The sequence below is a fragment of the Anser anser genome (assembly GCF_964211835.1).
Source record: "Anser anser genome assembly, chromosome: 11".
Lineage (NCBI taxonomy): Eukaryota > Metazoa > Chordata > Aves > Anseriformes > Anatidae > Anser > Anser anser.
In genome coordinates, this window is record NC_139732.1 from 11,011,755 (window position 1) to 11,029,573 (window position 17,819).

Consider the following 17,819-nt stretch of genomic DNA (forward strand, 5'->3'; position numbering starts at 1 on the left):
GGCGGGGTCCGCCCCGCCAGGGGGCGCTCGAGGGCGGCGGCGGCGGCGGGGGCGGCGCTCTGGCGGCGGCGGCGGCTCCCGGTGGTTACCGGCGGCTCCATGTCGGGCTCGGAGGAGGAGGCGTACAGCTCGGCCGAGGACGAGGACTACGTGCCCTCGGGTGAGCCTCGCCACCGGGGCGTCCGCTGCTTACCGCGGGGTTCGTTACCGGGAGGTTCGTTACCGGCGGGTTTGGTTACCGAGGGGTTTAATTACCGGGGGGCCGTTGCCGGTTGTGCCCGCAGGCGCGGAGTACAGCGAGGATGACGGCAGCGAGCTGGTGAAGGAGGACGAGGAGCAGCGGGACCGGGACCGGGCCCGGGCCGGGCCGCGGGCAGCCCGCGGCAGGAGCAGCCCCCGCCGCCCCGCCGGCAGGTAGGGACCCGGCCGTGCCGGGTGAATTAGCCGAAAATCGGGGTTTTCTTGCGCTGTCCGGTGCTCTGCGAGGGCGTGCAGCGTGCCTGGGGGTCCCCCGGGATGCCCGGTGAGGAGAAATGCCTCATTTCAGGGTGTTTTGTGGGTTGGGGTTGGGATTTAAAAGGATGGGATGCCTTGCAGCCCTCACCAGCGGCTAATTAGATGCGTTAATAACAGCAATAATTTAGCTCTTTTCCATTTGGGAAGCCAAAAGCCCCGCACATAAGGGGCACATTTAAGGCCTCCTCGCCTGGAGGTTCCTGCAGAATCCACGATCCACCTGTACGTCCACCCCGTATGCCCACCTGTAAACTCCATTCAGGGCTTCTCGCCGCCTTTTCCACCTAATTCCTGTGGTTTCTGATCAGGGCAGTCCTGTAATTAACCAGCTTCCCCCCTCCGAGGTTAGGGGAAGCCTCCCAGGCAGGTGCTGTAGCCGGGACGTGAAGTGTTTGTATTGTTTCACCCACCTAAGTTTGGGCTCTGGGGTGGTGCCACAGGATCTCAGCGTGGTTTTTTGGGTGTCTGCTTCCAGGAAGAGGAAGAAAGGAGGTCTCGTGCTAGAGCCCGATGAGAAAGAGGAAGGAAAGGCTCAGGAAAACGAAGAGGAGGAGGGGGATAACTTAAAGCAGGCAGAAAAAGACAGAGAAGAAGAAGAGAAGAAGAAAGAGGACGCGCTTTGGGCCAGCTTCCTTAGCGACGTGGGACAGAAGCCCAAAGTGGCGGTGGCCACGCAAGCTGACAAGGTACCGGGGCCTTCACCGAGGGGGTGTGAGAAGGGCCTCAAGTTGGAAAGTGCTGGTTCTGGGTGGTGGCAGCTCCAGCTGGAGCTGTGGAGGGCACGGATTTGTCCCTGCCCCATCTGTTTTGTAAGCCTGGAGCCCCACTGTGGGCAAAGCTGGTTGCCTTCCAGGCAGGGAGGTCTGTGACCTGGTGGTGCTGATTTTTTGGAGCTGCTTGTCAGCATCCTCGAGTGTCCCAGGGAGCCCTGGTGGCTTCCCTTCCTGGTGGTGGAGTCTCCTTGTGAAACAGAAACAGCACAGTGAGGCTTGGTCCGAGTTACCCTTGTGTGTACAACTCTCCCCCGTGGTTTCTTGTGCCTGTCCCGTTGCTCCAAAGCTAGGGACACAGAGGAGAGGCACCACTGCCCCTCTGTCAGCTAAAAGAGTCTTTTGTAACTAAAATCTTGACTCTTGAACAAGCGGTGTGTGGGGAGAACAGTTCTCGTTGTGTGACGCTTCTTTCTCTAACTGTTGGAAAGCTGGAGAACAAGTGTCGCTGCGTAAGTTTGCAACTTTCAGAAGAGTCCTTTTATCTGAAGCCTCGTGCTTCTCCCCACCTCAGTTGTTACTGGCTGAACAGCTGAGGTGGTTGTAGATAGACGAGAGAGGAAAAGTTCTCTTCTGAGCAGTTCTCGTTTTATGTGCGGATCACTAGAACATGCGTGGTCTTTAGAAGTTCCCCTGCAGTCTGGAATAATTTATGGAGATGCAGTCCCTCTGCTCTTCTTGTGAACTTCTTATTTTGGATTTGTTTTCTGAAGATCTTCTCAGTGTGTAGTTGATTTTGAGCAAGAATTGAAGTTTTTGCTTTCATTATGTGCAGGGTCTGGGGATTTTCATGTGCAACGTTAAAAGCTTTAGGTGTTACTGTGTAAATAAAGAGGCAGTGTGGACAAATAGCTTAAGAAAGCTAATTTCCTCTCAACATTATTGACAAATGGCCTGGTGTCTTCAGGGTTCTCTGTGAAGATCAGCCTTGCTTTTGCTGCTGATGGGTCTCGTATATTCTTGGGCAAAAGTGAATGTATTTCTGTTTAATCCACCCTGGCAACTTTGCTGTTTGGCTGTACTTGATTTGGGAAAACTGAATTCTTCAGAACTTTGCTTGCTTTCTGAACTGCAGCAATATATTCGTGTCAGTTCCTATATTTAATTACAGTTTCACTTCTCATTTTGGGTCTGTTATAAATCCTGACTTCCAGTGAGAGCCTGGGGACGAGACAGGGAACTTCCTTCTAGCAGCAGGGACTCTTTGCCATTTTCTTGTCTGTGGGTGACGTGCTTTGACCAGCCGGACTAAACTGTGGTGCTGCCTGAGGTCTGTCTTGGGTCCTCGGCCACTTGGGACGGTAACTTGGCTGGGCTGCCGAGTGCATTACTCTGCTTTCTCCTTTGTGTATTTCACAGGCTAAAGAAGAGAAGAATGTGAAGAAGCTTCAGGAGAAACCAAAAGACTCCGAGAAGCCAAAAGATTCAGGAAAAGTGACAATCACCAAAGTGTTTGACTTCGCTGGTGAGGAAGTCAGGTGAGTTGGCAGCTCTGTGCAGAGCGGGTGTCGTTCTGCTGCCGGCAGGCTGGGGACGCACTGTGAAGCGTGGTATATCCTCTCCTTTTTCCTTTATGCTTTTAATCCTGAGCACAGAAGAACCTCAAGGGAAATGAGGCCAGGATCTTTCTGCCTGAGGGCTGTGGAGTATGTTTAGATGAAGGCTGAGGTCTACGCTTTGTACCTTGAGAATATTCCTTTAAATTTGCTTAGGCCTCCTGTGTGGACAGCGTATAAAATGGTGGCACTGCCGCTGAGGGTTGAGACAAGGAGAGAATTGAATGTGGCCACGCAGGCATGACAGTCGTGCATTTTATTCCTTCAGCCCTTTTAATTCCTTCAGTCTAGTCCAAACCCTGTGCCGAGGGCAGGATATCTGCTGGCACTTTCCCTGGTGTTGTGCACAATCCAGTACAAAGATCTGCAGATAGTAAGAGGTGTTTTGCTGAACTAAGAGCTAACAGCTTCTCTGAAACAGCTGCAGCGAAGGTGATGGGCTAGGTGAAATCATCCTCTAGGCTCTTCGACTTGCAGGAGGCCCCATGGGATGAGCTACAGAAAGGGGCAGGCAACTAAGGTGTAAAGGTTCAAGACCAAAACCACGGGGCCCTTTGAAATCTGACCAGCTGTAAATCTGGCTTTGTGAGATGAGAGTTTCGCCTCTCTTCTGTGTGACAGCAGAGGGCAGCAGTTCCCAGCAGTAACACCTCAGCTGCCCGGATCTGGAGGAGGAAGCCAGGAGCTGGGGTTTCCATTGCTCTTGCTTTCCTTGTCAGCACTGCTGCCTGAAAAATCTGAGGAGAGCCGTGAGTCATAGCAGTGCCTTTCCCATTTCCCTGCACAATCTGGGCTGTAGGAATACCCTTTGTTCCCTGATGAAAGGCAAAGAATTGTACCACTGCAGCTCTTCTGCGAGAGTCATCATCCCCTTTTTGCACGGGAGAGATGAAGTTTTTCCCATGGACGTATAAAAATCTGTAGCAGAATTACAGGCAGACGTTTAGCTTCCTGATTCACAGTCCTCTCAGCAGCCAGCTTGTTATTTGTCCCCACTCTTTCTGAGGCGTGGAATAAAAGAGTTAGTTTCAAACATGATGTACTCCCAGGTGAGGATGGGTGAAGCTCTAGGTTTGCAGGCTCACACAAAAGCCTGCTGGGCTATGACATATCACCAGAACTGCATTCCTGGTGCTCTGGAGCCACGTGAAATCGGTGTGCAGCCTTCTTTGAAGTCTGGACACGTCCGGCTGTGCGTTGTAGGTGAGTGCTGTGTCCTGACACGAGCAGAAGTGCATCACCTAGAGGAGGGATTTACAGGAAAACTTGCCGTGTAGGCTTACTTCAGAACATGAGAAAGGAATTTTTTGTGCACTAACGCTTTGAAGTAGGACTGTTTAAAGCAGGGAGCTTGTGAAAATGCCTGCCTTGAAGCTTCTTGTTTACCTGGTTCTGTGAAAAGAAGCCCCAGATAATAATTGTTTATACATAGAATCAGACCACCATCTGAGTAATTCTGGCATTCTAGCTTTTGTGTGGTGGGCGCAGATTAGTTTTACCAGGGCTGCTCTTGCTTTTATTGGTAGTTTTAGTTGGAGGGATTGGGGAAACTCTCTGTCTTCCCAAAAGTGTCTCGCCTTACATGAACAGAACTTGGTCAGAGCTCGCAAAATGCTGAGGTTGTGGTTTCAACATCGCTATCTTATCTATCATTTTTTAATAGCTGTAATAAGAAACTTCCAAGTTAGATAAAAGCATATTTTTCGGCAGCAGTTGCTTTTCTGGTATTCTTTACTTGATATCGACTGTCTCCCTTGGGGATCTGCAAAGGAACGGATACAGGCTTCTACTAAATTTGTTTCAAATAGGCAAAAGCTGGAGCTCGGGCAACAATGAGGCTGTAATCCTGCAAGCCACCACTAATGTACTTCTTGTTTACAGCAGCTGTTGTATCAACAGGTTTCAGAGCCAGCAACAAAGCTGCCACGGGCTCTGGAGGGCTGCTCTCTGCTGGTGCTGGAGTTGCAGCAGGCTGCTTTCTGCAGCTCGCTGATAACAGAAAAATCCTTCCGTGTTCCCCCTTGATTTTTGCGGCTGACAGATCACATTAAAAGCTGAAGCTTTGGTGGTGTTCGCTCTGCCTCGCATTGCGCTAGGTGGGCAGGATGTCAGGAGCTCTCCCTGCTACAGCTGCTGGTGCTTTTAGGGCGCTTTTAGCTGTGGCAGGCGAGTGCCAGAGGGCTGCTTTTTCTCTCCTCTAGCAGGAGGTTGTCTTTAACCCTAATGGCTGCAAATGCTCTGAATACCAAATGCTGACTTCCTTGCCTGGGGAAGCAGCTGGCAAGTTGTTGGTTACAAAGGACAACACACGGTAGCTGTGCGCACGTTTTGGGGCTCAAAGAACTGAAATGAGAGAGCTCTCTCTGTTGCTTTCCTTTCTGAATGGTTTGAGGCTACTTTGGAGCGTTGCTCTTCTGAAAGCTTGAGAAGAATTTAGATCAGTATTTAAGCGTTGAGATTCAGGGCACAAATTTCTGCTCATTGAAGCCCTTAACAGAAGATCATTTAGCCCTGATCTCATGTTGCAGAACAATTTATTTTCCCCTGTAAGAAGACGAAAGATCTCTCTTGCATGATTGGAGTAGTAAAAGTCTCCTGAAAGAAATCTCTAGCTGCAGGGTTACACTAGAATAGTGAAAGAGATTCCTTTCTTAGCTGTCAACACCCCTAAATATTATAGTTGCACTTAGTGGTGCCTGTTCTAATTAGTTTGTGCTTTTATCGGTTGCTAATGCTGAACTTTAGGTTCAGACCGTTGTAAATTGCCAAATAAAGAACTAAATTTAGCGGCTTTTAATTTTTACAAAATGCATGATTTAGTAACATCTTGCAAAACCAAAGCTTTTGAGTCCTGGAACTAGAAATAGTCTTTGTAACAGACTTCTGTTGTCTCCAGTTGTGGCTTTTCTCTTTTTCGTTCCTTTCTGGCCTTACACAGATAAGGAGCAGCAGGTGACTGTCACCCAAAGGGCTGTGACTGTGGGCAGTGGGAACTGCAGGGGTAGGCTAACCATCTGAAGGAGAGTTCAAGACATTTCTCCCTGCCAGAGGAGATTTAAGTCCTTTTGAGGCCTCTGGTTTGAGAACTTTCCTTGTGATGCAGGATGTGGGGTTGCATTAGCAGGGAGCCACATCCCCGGTGCCAGGGTTTACCTGTTGCAAAATGCAATAGCTGTGCGATGAGGCTGGCTTTCTCTTTGGCAGTCCCAACTACCTTGGCCGTCAGTTTCTTTAAGCCCCTGCTGAGCTCAGTGTTCTGTTCTTTTGCCCTCCTTCCATGAAAGTCACCTCTGTGTCTGTCCAGGACTGCAGCAGGAGGCAGCTCACGTGAACGGAGCTGGCCCAGCCCCTGGGTATTTGTCACAGCCAGGGCAGCAACTTGGAAAGACAAAGTCAGGTCGTTGAATGTTAGACAGAATGGATTTTAGGTGGAAACATCCTCAGTGTACCATTATTTGACTTGCAGAGGTGCAAAGCGAGTAATGATGTGTGGCTTAGGTGCTAATTCAGGAACGGGAGGCCTGCACTCGAGACCCTGCTTTGCTCAGGGGTAATTGCAAGCTCCAAATAAGGAACTCAAAAGTGAAAGTTTCATAATTCTGTGCGTATGTGCTTATTTTTGGGATCCAGAAGAGCTCCCAGCAGGCTGGGTGCTCAGACCCCAGCTCTCCGGTCCCTTCCCCTCTGGTCCTCACTGCCGCTGCTCCCTGCAAGCAGCCAGCATCTCAGAGATGGTTGCTACTGGCCCCTGGAGGACTCCCAGATCAGATTTTTGCATCAATCCTTGAGCCTTTTCTTGACCATTGTCGCTGTGCTTGCGTGCTCTGAACCCATTTCTTTCAGCACTCTCATGTCTGGCAGGTGTTCCTTGATGTGAGCAATTCCTGGCTTCTCACCGCCTCTGGGGCCAGAATTGTCACCCAAGCTGTGGCTGCTGGCAGGGTGCTGGGCCTGGATCCGTGTAGAAATGTTTCAGGAAAAGGTTTCAAGATCTTTTTTCTCTGTCTGCAGCACAAGCTTTCTGTTGCCGTTGAGATGCCGAGATAAGCAGGTGCAAAGATCCAGCCGGTAGCTTTTTCCGTGCTGCACATCCTTCTGCCGAGCCCCCGACGAGTGCTGAAGGCATCGTGCTTCCTGCCCTGTCCGAAACAGCAGGACACGGGGCCCCGGACCAGCAGTATGTAGGGCCAGGGAGCTGGGGGTTGTTTTATGGACCCTGCGTAATGGGTAAATGTTTGTCCAGTGACTCTTCGGGTACTTGCATGTTTGAAGGCTGAGCAGATGGATGAGGTTTGGCTGACTCTGAATGAAGCTCATCTTTCCAGGTTGATCTTGGTAATCTTTATCCACTTCTTAAATGCCCATTCCTTGATTAATTCAGGCTGCTTCCGAAAGTATTCCTCAGTTTGCCTGATTAAAGCTTACCATTGCTTTGAAACTCTGTGCAGGAAGGGCCCACGTTGGGTGGGGTACGGTGCTCTCACTGGGACAGCTTTCAGGCTAAATTCCGTCATGAAAATCACCTAGCATATGGCGGGGGTTTTTCTTGCCCCAAGGGGCAGATGATGACCCAGTTCCACGGATATCGTTTGCTTTTGGGGACTGCTTTCAAGTGGGTTTTAGCGAGGCATTTAGTCCAGAGGTATATACAAAGGAACAGAAGGCTCTGATGTGTGTTTGAAGTCCTTGAAAGCTTTACAGGTGTAAAGAGAAGAAAATCCTTAGCTTTCTTACAGAACTGTATGTCTCAAAGCGCTTTTTAAGAAGTGTTGTTATTCCCCATTTAGGAATAGGAAAACTGAGGCACGCTGGAGCTGAAGATGCCCCCTGGTTCCTTGGGTCTCCTGTGCCTCGTGACCTGGGCACCCAGGGGATCCAAGCTTCCCTTGTGTACCAAACAGATTGGGAAGGGCCAGGAAGGGCTCGTACCCCAGCACTGGGGCTAATGCACACTGAAGCAGAATATAGGGATTTCAAGATGTACATAAATGTTATTTAAATTTGAAGATGTACCAAATAGTTAAATTATTGTGTACTGGGGTTTTGCACTGGTTGAGATTGATATTTCACCAGCCATAGTTGCAGCGTGAGGTGGAAGAGAATCTGACTTTTCATCTGGTCCTGTTTGCAAATGGTTATTTTCTAGGGTGTTCCGGCAGACAAACTCACGACTCAATTTGTGTTGCTGCTTCAGAGATTTTCATCTTACTTTCAGGATTCAGGAAATAAAAAAAGATTATTCAGAGTAGATGGTTTGTATGATGGACCTGAAGGACCTGAAATTGGGCCTTAAGTTGGAGTAATTCGTTTTGATGGTGAAATTCAGGACCTTTGGAGCAGTGGAAGTGATGGTGGTGTGGTGGAGGGCAGGTTCTTTTCTGGGGTCTCTTGGAGGCTTTTCTGTGCTGGCAAAAGCCCTTTTTCTGATAACGTGTCTCTCCTTTGTAAAAGAATGCTCTTGCTGGTAAGAGCTGTGCAGGCAGGGCTGCAGGTTATGCCCGAAGTTCCTTTTTTGGTTGTCTCTGCTCCTGTTTCTGTCCCCAGATCTGCTGTCCCTTCCAGAGCTTCACCGCCTCGATCCCAACCCTCTTCAGGAGAGGGCAGGTGGGAAGAGCTGCAGGAGGAGTAATCGGACATCTGAGAACAGCCCGAGCTTTCCCAAATCCTTGTGCAGCCTCTTATTTCCTTCTCAGTAGCTGCGATGTCCTCTCTGCTCCTCATGTGATAACTGAGACCAAATGTGATGAAGCTGGGCAACAAAGTGGGTGGGAGCCAGCATTTTGGGGGACTGCCTCCTGTTTTGTTGCTTAGCTTTGAAAAGGGGTAAGGGTCGCTTGTCCGGGTGATATAGCTGGAGGGGGGAGACTGCTGAGGATGGTAGAGTTAATTTATTTCAAAGGGAAGGGGAAAAAAGAGCAGGGAATTTGCTCCCACCAGTCTCAGGATTTAGAGCTGGCACAGAGAATAATTGAAGAAATGTGTAATTGTCCATCTGTGTTCTTGCTCTGTGGTCTCAGCATGGCTCAGTCAGATGTGTTAGGCTAATTAGCTCTGAGAACATGTAACGCCGTTAACTCTCGCCTTTCCTTCTGATGCTTTTCAGGAAGCTCAGATGATGAATAGCACAGAGTTGGCAGCACACTCATGCCGCTTGCTGGGTGTGAACCTCGGACATTTGTTTCGTGCTCGTGGGGTTTTGTGCAACGCTGAGTGAAAGACGCTTGCTCTTAAAATCAGGAGGAAGATCAGCAGCTTGGGTGCACGTCTGATTATTGGTGATGTAGGCGGAGGGCTGCTTGAGCTCAAGGTCTGTGTGTGTGATGTGTTCCCCGAGTGCTTTTTTGCAGAAGCCTTTGATGTGATGATTGTACCTGCGAGTGAGAAGGCAGCTGAGAACATGTCCTTGTGTTCGGAAAACCCTTTCTTACAGGTGGGTAGAAAGTGAAACACAGCTTCCACCAGAAGTGCTGGATGAGCACTGTCAGGTTAGAAACGGAAGGCAACGATCTGAGCTGATCGGGGCAGAGGAAGAAACCACTCCTTGGATTTTGATGTGCTTTTTGCAATGGCTCTCATAGCAGTAGCTAGGAAAAAGGGAAGAGTCAGGATAATGAGTATTAGTAACTCCTTGAAAAGCCATTCCAAAGTCTTGTTGCCTTGTTGAGGACCATTAGATCTGGTTTGGCCTGATGACAGGGGATGCTATGTTTGTAGGGTTTTTTCCTCAGTCCGCTTTGGCTAAGGGCTTGTAGAGAAATGTGTTTTAACCACTTCCCAGTGACATAGCGCTCCTTCCATGAGGCTTGCACAGTGCAAAAACCTTGCCTTTGAGCTTTTCCAGGTACTTAGCCTGAGCAGTAGGCTGGAAATGTTGCCTTGGGACCTGAAGACAGAGTCAAACCACCCAGAATTACGTGGCACATTGATGGGGTGCTGTTCAGAGGTGGAAGTCTTAAAAAGTGAGGATAACTTTTCTACAAACAAGCCCCAAGTGCTGATGTTGGCAGAGTGGAGTGCAGGCAGCAGCCTCCCCGTTCCTCTCCTTACATTGTTATTTTTAGAGGTCAGAGCATGCCTCGGCTATCCACGGCTTATATTGGCTTTTTCCAATTTCAAAATAAGCTATTGATTTTTTTGGGGAGCCAGTAAGTGAAAATATGCTACCTTTCAAAAGAGGCTTAAGAACAAAAAGGTCTCGGGGGCATGCTTTGGTAACCTTTCCTCTGTGTGCATCAATTCCCTGATGCTTCAGCACTTCCTTGGGGAATCCAAATGCCGTGTGATGTGATGGGGTCCTGAGATGAGGTCCTTCAGTGTGAGCTGGAGCTTTTTGTGCTGGTTCACTCGCTAGACGTTTGCTGCAGAAATTAAAACTTCATGGACGGTGACACAAAACACAGCCAGAAATTTAAGTCAGAGCACTCGCTCCGAAAGTAAATCATGTCACAGTCTGCTCAATGTGCTTTGAGGAGGGGCATGGCCTAATGAACAGCTCCTGTCGAGGATTTTCATTAAGGGGTGTGCAGATGGGGCTTCTGCTTAGCTGGGAAACTGAAGCACCGAGGGGCTGTGACTTGCAAGGTGTCACAGAGCAGTGCCAGGCTTGTCCAGGGCGTTTTTGGCATTCAGGAGCACGCTGACTCCTGTCTTTTTCCCATATGTTACCGTGCTTTTGAAAATCCCGCAGTGCCCGAGCAGGTGTCCAGCTGGAAGTCAGCTCGTGCTTCTCTCGTGGCTTGGTGCTTGCAAGGAAACAACTGGTGTGCGCTGGTGTTGGGTCTGTGTTTTTGTTGGTAATCAGTACGATGGAAAAGAGGGCTCTGCTGGGATCTCCAAAGGTGGAAAGAGTCTCAAAGCATCTCCAAAAAGACGGCTTGACCTCCAGACTAACTCTCCCAAGCCTGTGGCATCTGGGCACAGCACCAGTTTCTGGATGACCAGCTGCTTTCTCCCATTGCAGGTTCCTCCGAGTGTTTTCTGCCTGCGTCCTGTGTAGTTCATGTGGAAAGAGTGAGTGCAGAGCTTAAGAAAGGATTCCTCCCTTTCCCAGGGCGTAACGGAGGGGACATTGTTTCTGTACCTGGCTTTCAGACAATTTCCTGACTTTAAAAAAATCTGGAAACAGAAGGTGCTCGGTGACCTTTTTGGGTCGCGCAGCTGCTCTTCTGCTGTTGGGCAATAAGGGGCTCCTTCGTCCCTCTGTTTGTGCCTTTGTTGCAGGGCCTCAGCTCCCGTCCCAGCTCTTCACTGCTGGCTGTGTTTTCTTCTCCTCCACGCTGCCGTCTCGTTCCTGACAGCTCCAGGCTCAGAAAGGGGCTTTTGAAGTCTGGTGGAGATGCTGGCAGAGCCGTCTCTGCAGCCCATGGGCTTGGGGTTTCCCCTCCTGGAAAGTGCAGCTTGCCAGATGGATTTTTTTTTTTTTTTTTTTGTAACTCGGATTCTGAACCAGGAGGGTTTGTGTGTTAGCCTGAAGGGAAGGCAAAGCTGTTCTCTACCTCGCTAACTCATTAACACGTTACAAACTGAGTCAGGCTTAGTCTGGCCTTTCCTCCACGGGGATGCTTCTGCCTCGTGGTGTGCGTTGGCTCCTGCTGTGATCTGTGTAACCTTTGTGTCCGTGCTGTAAGTGAATTTTGAGCCCTGATTCATTGAACCTACAATATTCCTTCCCTGGGCAACAAAAGGGACCCATAACAGGAATAGTGCTGTGCTTTGCAGGGTCTGAGGGGTTGCAGGGATCTGCCTTGCTGTCAGGGTACTTGCTGCTCATGGCTAATGAGGTCAGAGGGCTGTCACGCTTACACAGAGGAGCAGCATCCGTCCGTTCACCTGGATTGCTCAACTTCGAGGTGTGCTCCCTAATTTGCAGGTAACCCTTTGGGGAGGTGCAAACAAAAATGAGGGGAGGCAGCGAGCAGAGACCCAGAGCTTGTGGATGCTTAAAACTAGGGTGGATAAAGCTCCAGGCAACAGGGAGGCAAAGACCTGTGCCCTGGCTGGGGGGGACCAACTCCTTCGGACTTACGAGGACATGGATTTCATGAGCGCTTTTATGCATTATTTCTGTTAAGGCGCTGTTCACCTCTGCTTCTTTTCAGATGAATGGTTTTGAGGTGCAGCCTGGGCTGACCGGGTGGATAGCAGCGCACACCTGCTGCGAGGAACGGCACCAGGCAGGCAGCGTGGCCCTTGCCTGACTCCGGGGGAGCTCAGATCAGATTTGTTTCATGTTAAAAACCAGCCAGCAGCTTCCACGCAGATAGGCAGCCCGCAGAATTAGCAGTCGGTCCAGCCTGGTCTTGTCTGTGTTCCTTCAGGGAACAGGCTCAGTTTCCCAAGGAATAGCTTCTCCCACCTGGTTTGAAGAGCAAGGTTTAGAGAATGTTTTTCTTTTTTTTTTCCGGAAGGCAGGGAAAGTTGACCTTTTGCCTTGAAACTAGAAAATGTGAGTAAGCGATGGGGACCTGTTCCTTTTAGCTCTGTTTGCTTTACACCAGGTAATCCAGCGTACATCAAGTACACATCCAGCGTGCAGGTGATGTGGCCTGGAGGTCCGGTTGTGCGGAGGCTCGACTCTCCCAGGAGGTGCTGAGCACGTGCGTGCCTGCGGCTTCAGGATCGTGCGGGCTGGAGCCACCTGCAGCAGACAGGTGTATCTGGCTGAGGAGAGTGCCCAGACCGTGGCACTGCAAGCGTGGGAGTCCCCCAAAACCACCTCCAAGTGGATTTAGAGGCAGTCTTCCTCTTGGCTCAGAAGGGCTCAGTGGTTTGGGTTTGTTTTTTTGCCTTTTTTTTTTTTTTTTTTTTTACAAACCCCTGTAGGTGAGTATTGCTTGCTTCTCAAGTGATCATTCCAGAAGGCTGGAGGGCTACTTAATGAGGCCAGACACAGATGGGGAATACTGAAGAAGGATAATTAGCCTCATTTCCCCCCTCTCTGCCTGCGATTCCCCAGAGCTAACAACGTGAGGATGATGCGGAAAGTTTTCTAATTGTGTCAGGTCTAAACTGGGGCAGGTTTCCCAAGTGAGGACCGAGTGTCCTGAGTACGAGTGGTAAAAAGTTGGCGTTTTCCGGAGCTTCCACTTGTGCTCGCCCGTCCTCAGCACGGATGTCAGGGGAGATGGCACCTTTGTGCTGCTGCAGCGAGGGATCCTAGCTGTCCTCTCAGCTCCCAGTCCCTGATACCAACACGTGCTTTCTCAGCCTGATGCACCCCAGGCGTTTTGGTTAGAAAAATGCGGTTGTATTGAGCTACCTGGGGATAAATTGGAGGGATTTTAGTACTTGGGATGTACAAGGTTGCTGTTACACGGCAGACTATGGCCGGGAGCCTGCCAGCCTTCCTGCTGTGGCTGTTTGTCTTTCCCAGCCTCCCTCATCCTACCTGCGAGGTGCTGCCTCCTCTTCCTCTCCTGCTTAGTGTTAGGTGTGTGTAGTGTCCCAGCTTCTAGCGTGTTTTCATCATAACTGCATCGAAGTAGGGAGGACCTTTCTGTTTTACAGTTGCACAGTTCCTTGTCCAGTAGTATCCTAGTGCTACCAGACTCCAACATGGTCCAAAAAATTAATAAGTGTTCTGGAGGTCTTATTAAGCAATTTAATGCCACAGCAGAATAATGAAATCTTCATGGGGAAGTGATGAAATGAGTGGTTCGGTGTGTGAATTACAGGGTCTGCAAGTGGGCGAGAGACTAGCTCCTCGTTTTATTGCTGACAATATCCTTATTTTCATGTTTATTCCTGGATTATAATGTGTGAATGGCATCCCAGTAAACAGTCGGGCAAACAGTTATTTATCGAGTATTTAAAAGTGAAAGGTCTTGTAATTTTCCTTAGTAATGACTGTGATTTCTTCCAGCTGGATTAATGGCTCTCACGTCTACCCATGAGGAGCAAGAAGTGTTTTGGTTTCTGCATGGGGAGTTATTGTCTCCCGTAATAATGCAGACCAGAGGATTTTTTTCCCTCCCTGGCCTGGTATGTGAGGAAGGATGAAATGTGCATAACCTGAGCTAATACCTTGCAAAGCCCTTGAATATTCCTGCTTTTGTCATTCCTGATGGAGCGGCTGCTGCTGCTGGCACCAGCCCAGCCACAGCCTGCCTGGGAGCTGCTTTTGTTCGGTTTTATGAGGCAATCAGGGGGTCTTGTGATGGCATTGCCTCCAAAGGTCAGTTTTAATCGCGTTCCTGCCACATTCTTCTGTCCCCAGCCGGGCAGTCCTGCTGGAACAGGTTGCACACAGCTTTGCAGCTCTGTCGCTGCAATGAACATCTCAAAAATACACTTCGAGCAGCCGCCGACAGGCCAAAAAAAGTGAACCAAGTGTTTTATTCTGTGCCCAGCCATTGGTGCTGGTACCCTGGGGTGGTGGAGGAAGCAAGTGTCCAAGTGTGAGTAACCTTGGTCTCGTGCCCTGGTAGCAAAGTGATTTCTGTGCTGTCATTGTGCCCCAGCCCTCCTGTGCATAATGCTGGGGTTTTTTAGCAGGCACAGGTTTCTGTTTTCCAGCCTGTTTTGGGGATTGGCCACCTTCCTGCTCTGAGAGCACTTGTGCTGGTCCAACAAATGCCAACTTTGTGAGACTGCAGGCTGGCAAACGCCTGGAGATATTTTTCTTACACATCTTGGCTGTGTGCTCTGCCTCAGCAGTTAGGCAGGCAGTGGGTCGGTTTTGTCTCTGGGTTGGAGCAGGCTGAAGGTGTCGCGATGTTGAGACAAGAGCAGGGGCCCTGTGCTCAGGTCCTGCAGGCTTTGCAGAGCTGCTCTCCATCACGCACACCCGGATCCTGTGAACTATTTACTTGCAGCTTTCTCTTGGGCTTGTGGGAGTCGAGCACACAGCACCCCAAGGAGCTGGGCTGTCACCTCCCAGCACAACACGTGGCATCGTGTGCTGCTCGTCACATCGTCTGCCTTTCCCAGGTGCTGCGTCCATTATCCAGCACTGTCCCAGTCCCAGCAGCTCGCAGGGTGTGCGACCTAGCCCAGGAGGTGCCGAGGTCGTGTTGAGGACTGGCAGCTCTTTGACGGAGGCCAGCACAGGGTCCTTTTTCCCCCAGGATGCATTTTTGCCGTGCTGTGCCTCCTCAGCTGTGTGCCTGCTGTTCCTCCCGGTGACTCAGGGACCGTGCTGTGGGATGACGAGCAGTGGTGGGCGGCTGAGCCGGGTGGTGCGGCACGCACAGGCAGGCTGCGGGGTTGTACTCAGCTCAGCCCGTGGCTCAGGGTGGGCTCCGCGGGGAATTCTGTCTAATTGCTGCGTGGAGACGGCGAGTTTATCCTGCTGGAGGAAATCCATGCAGGCAGAGCAACCTTTGGGGGGCGATGGCTGCATGACGGGGCTGTGAGTGGGCAGCGTGTTTGGGATGGCTGGAGTTGGGATGGCAATGTAGCAGGGCTTTTGTTTCTTCCGGAACTGCTTTTCCCACCAGCTCCTTTCCAATCCGATCAGCAAGTACTTCTGAATATTCATAACGTGGGATTTGTCTCTGTTCACACGACTGCCACCAGGCTGAAAGGTGTGTGCCCGTGCAGAGGGGGAAATGGGGTTAATCTGTTCTACGCTGGCAGCACGGGGCTGAGCAGGACGTGTTTAGTGCCAGCGTTAATTCTTGTGTCTGAACGTGCCTTTTCCATTGTATTTGCTGTCTGGGAAGAAGGTGGAAGAACAGCTTCCCTTCCCTAACAGCTTCTCTACAGACAGTGATTCCCTGTCAGCAGGGGACGCGTGTGCGCTGGGTCTGTGCGAGTGGGATTGCAGGGTACTGATGCCTCTGGGCTTAACGAATAACTTCGCTGTGCTTTCCTCCCTGCCAGCGTTTGGAGCAGTGATCCAGCTGGCTTTGCGTCTGCTGGGGTCCAGCAGGAATCCTGCAGCCAGCTCCTGCCAGGAAGGAGCTTTGGGGCTGCCGGCTCGCGTGCCATCGCCCCAGCTGCCAGCTTTGGTGCCGGACTCACTGCAGGAGCTGCTGGCTTCAGTGGGTAGGAGGCAGCAGCTCTTGGCCTGAATTTTAACAAGGCAGGTCCTGCGACCGGTGAGGCTTTCAGCAAAGGGGCCTGATGCTGGGCTGACCAAGCCGTGAGTCAGGCTGCCTCCTTCGGGTCTTCATTCTCCGCAGATCGAGCCCCAGGGCCCAGGAGAGGCTTACGGATTTGTTATTGAAGGGAGCAAAATTGTTAGCTTGGCAAACCAGGGTAACCTCATTAAGAGCCACTGAAAGCGTGAAAAGCGTCTTGCTGGAGGCAGGGCGGTGCAGAGGAGGGGGCTAAAGTACCCGGGGTTTCCAACAATTAATTAATTATTGAGTGGTTTTCTGGAGATTCTTCCTCATGATTGTAATCCATTCCCTATTGTAGGTGCCGTATAGATTTATAATTTTGTTTTTGAAGTTCAGTATTTTACACCCCGAGGGCCTCAGACAAAAACTAACTGGAAGATGAGAGCACGTTTCAGCATCCTGCCTCGTCGGAGCTTTCTCTCTCCTTCCCCACCCCTGCGCCAGGCTCCCTGCTCCGGCGTGGGTTGCAGATGTGGCCAAGCCCGCGTGCGGTGGGTGGCAGAACAGCTGTCGCAGAAGAGCTGCCTCACTGCCCAACAAATGAGGACATCAAGAGCCCAATTAAGAGGCTGGAGTTGCCCCCCGGTGACCTGAGCAGAGCATTCAGTAGTTTGGAGTGGGGCTGGCCCGTTTGAATGAATAAGCGCTCCTGTTCGTGCGGAAAAATTCCTTCCCCCAGCTCTAATTAGCTGCTCCTTTCCTTTTTTCTTCTGTGGGTATAGAGGGGCTGTAATTGCACTGAAGTCTCAACAAGGTGGAAGTTCAGCTTGCAGCTGACGGAGGTGATCTTTGTGCAGGTGGTGTGCTCAGCAGCCCGGCTCTTGGACCTGTTTTCCGCGTTTCCTTGCCGGATCTTCGGTTTTGCTGTTGTCAGTTTGGCTCTGCCTTACTCCGGTTTGTCTGTTTCCTCCAACAGAGTGACTAAAGAAGTGGACTCAACCTCAAAAGAAGCGAAATCTTTCCTGAAGCAGCAAGAGAAGTGGCAGTCGTCAGCTCCAGCTTCCCTCCCAACAGTCTCTGGGTGAGTTTGTGGCTTCTCTGCCCAGTAAGGACCTTTAGCAAGAGACATGGCGCTCCGGTCAGTATTGCAGGCTCTGCCCTGTGATATTTAAGCTACCTGACATTTGTTTTCTGCAGGATTTCGGTGGGAGCAGAACTAAGCCTGGAAGGTGTGATGATTTGTGGGGAGGGAAGCGGGGGAAGCGAGCCGTGAGTCCCAGTGACTCACTTCATAGGTGCAGACTTGAATTTCTCAATCCTCGTAAATCCTTCATCCCAGTAAGGAAATGTTGTTTTGGGTGTCTTGAGCAGCGTGATGGAACTGGAGGTATCCCAGAAACATGCCTGAGGTTGCCTGCAGTTCCTTTGAAAGCTGCTTCCATGGACCATAAAAAGCCACAACGGGCTGGGCTGTGACTTACAAACTTTGGGGGTGTGAATGAGACATGTTTCTGCCTCCCCGATGTTCTCTAATATCATTGCAGTGTGGATTTGACGCTTCTTGTTCGAGCTCTGGCACGTAATTCCGAGATTATTATGCTGCTCCTCAGAGATACAGAGGGGTCAGGTCTGGGCCTCTGACATGTCACTGTGTGCTGCTTGGTGAGCTTGGGAGATCGCGAGCTTCTCGGGAGTGGAGGAGCTGCCCCTCTCCCAACAATGATTTTTATTAAGTCAGTCACTTGCATTTATATCTGAAAGACATAAGCTGGGTACGAGCTGGTCACGCAGAAACAAGGCCCGTCAAATACATACATTGTCCTTCCCATCTGCTGCAGAGCCATTCTCCAGCGTGATTTAAGGCTGCCGTTCCCCGAGAGAGGGCCCGATTCACTCCCTGCAGCTGGATTGTCACTCGTGCCTCCAGCTCGTGGCTACATCAGGGTACCGAGAGCGCAGTGTGCAGCGTGTGC

General features: G+C 50.7%; 1 protein-coding gene across 2 annotated transcripts in view; it reads left to right on the forward strand.

The window, feature by feature from the left end:
- CFDP1 (craniofacial development protein 1) overlaps positions 1-17,819 on the forward strand; it is a 54,469-nt gene continuing 36,650 nt past the window's right edge. The window contains exons 1-5 of one of the 2 annotated variants that reach the window (XM_083851914.1): positions 1-160; positions 285-414; positions 992-1,202; positions 2,646-2,764; positions 16,823-16,927. In XM_083851914.1, coding sequence (XP_083708040.1) covers positions 100-160; positions 285-414; positions 992-1,202; positions 2,646-2,764; positions 16,823-16,927 — 626 coding nt within the window. In that variant the 5' untranslated portion in view covers positions 1-99. The remainder of the gene's footprint in view (positions 161-284; positions 415-991; positions 1,203-2,645; positions 2,765-16,822; positions 16,928-17,819) is intronic. The other variant, XM_083851913.1, reaches the window with a different exon arrangement.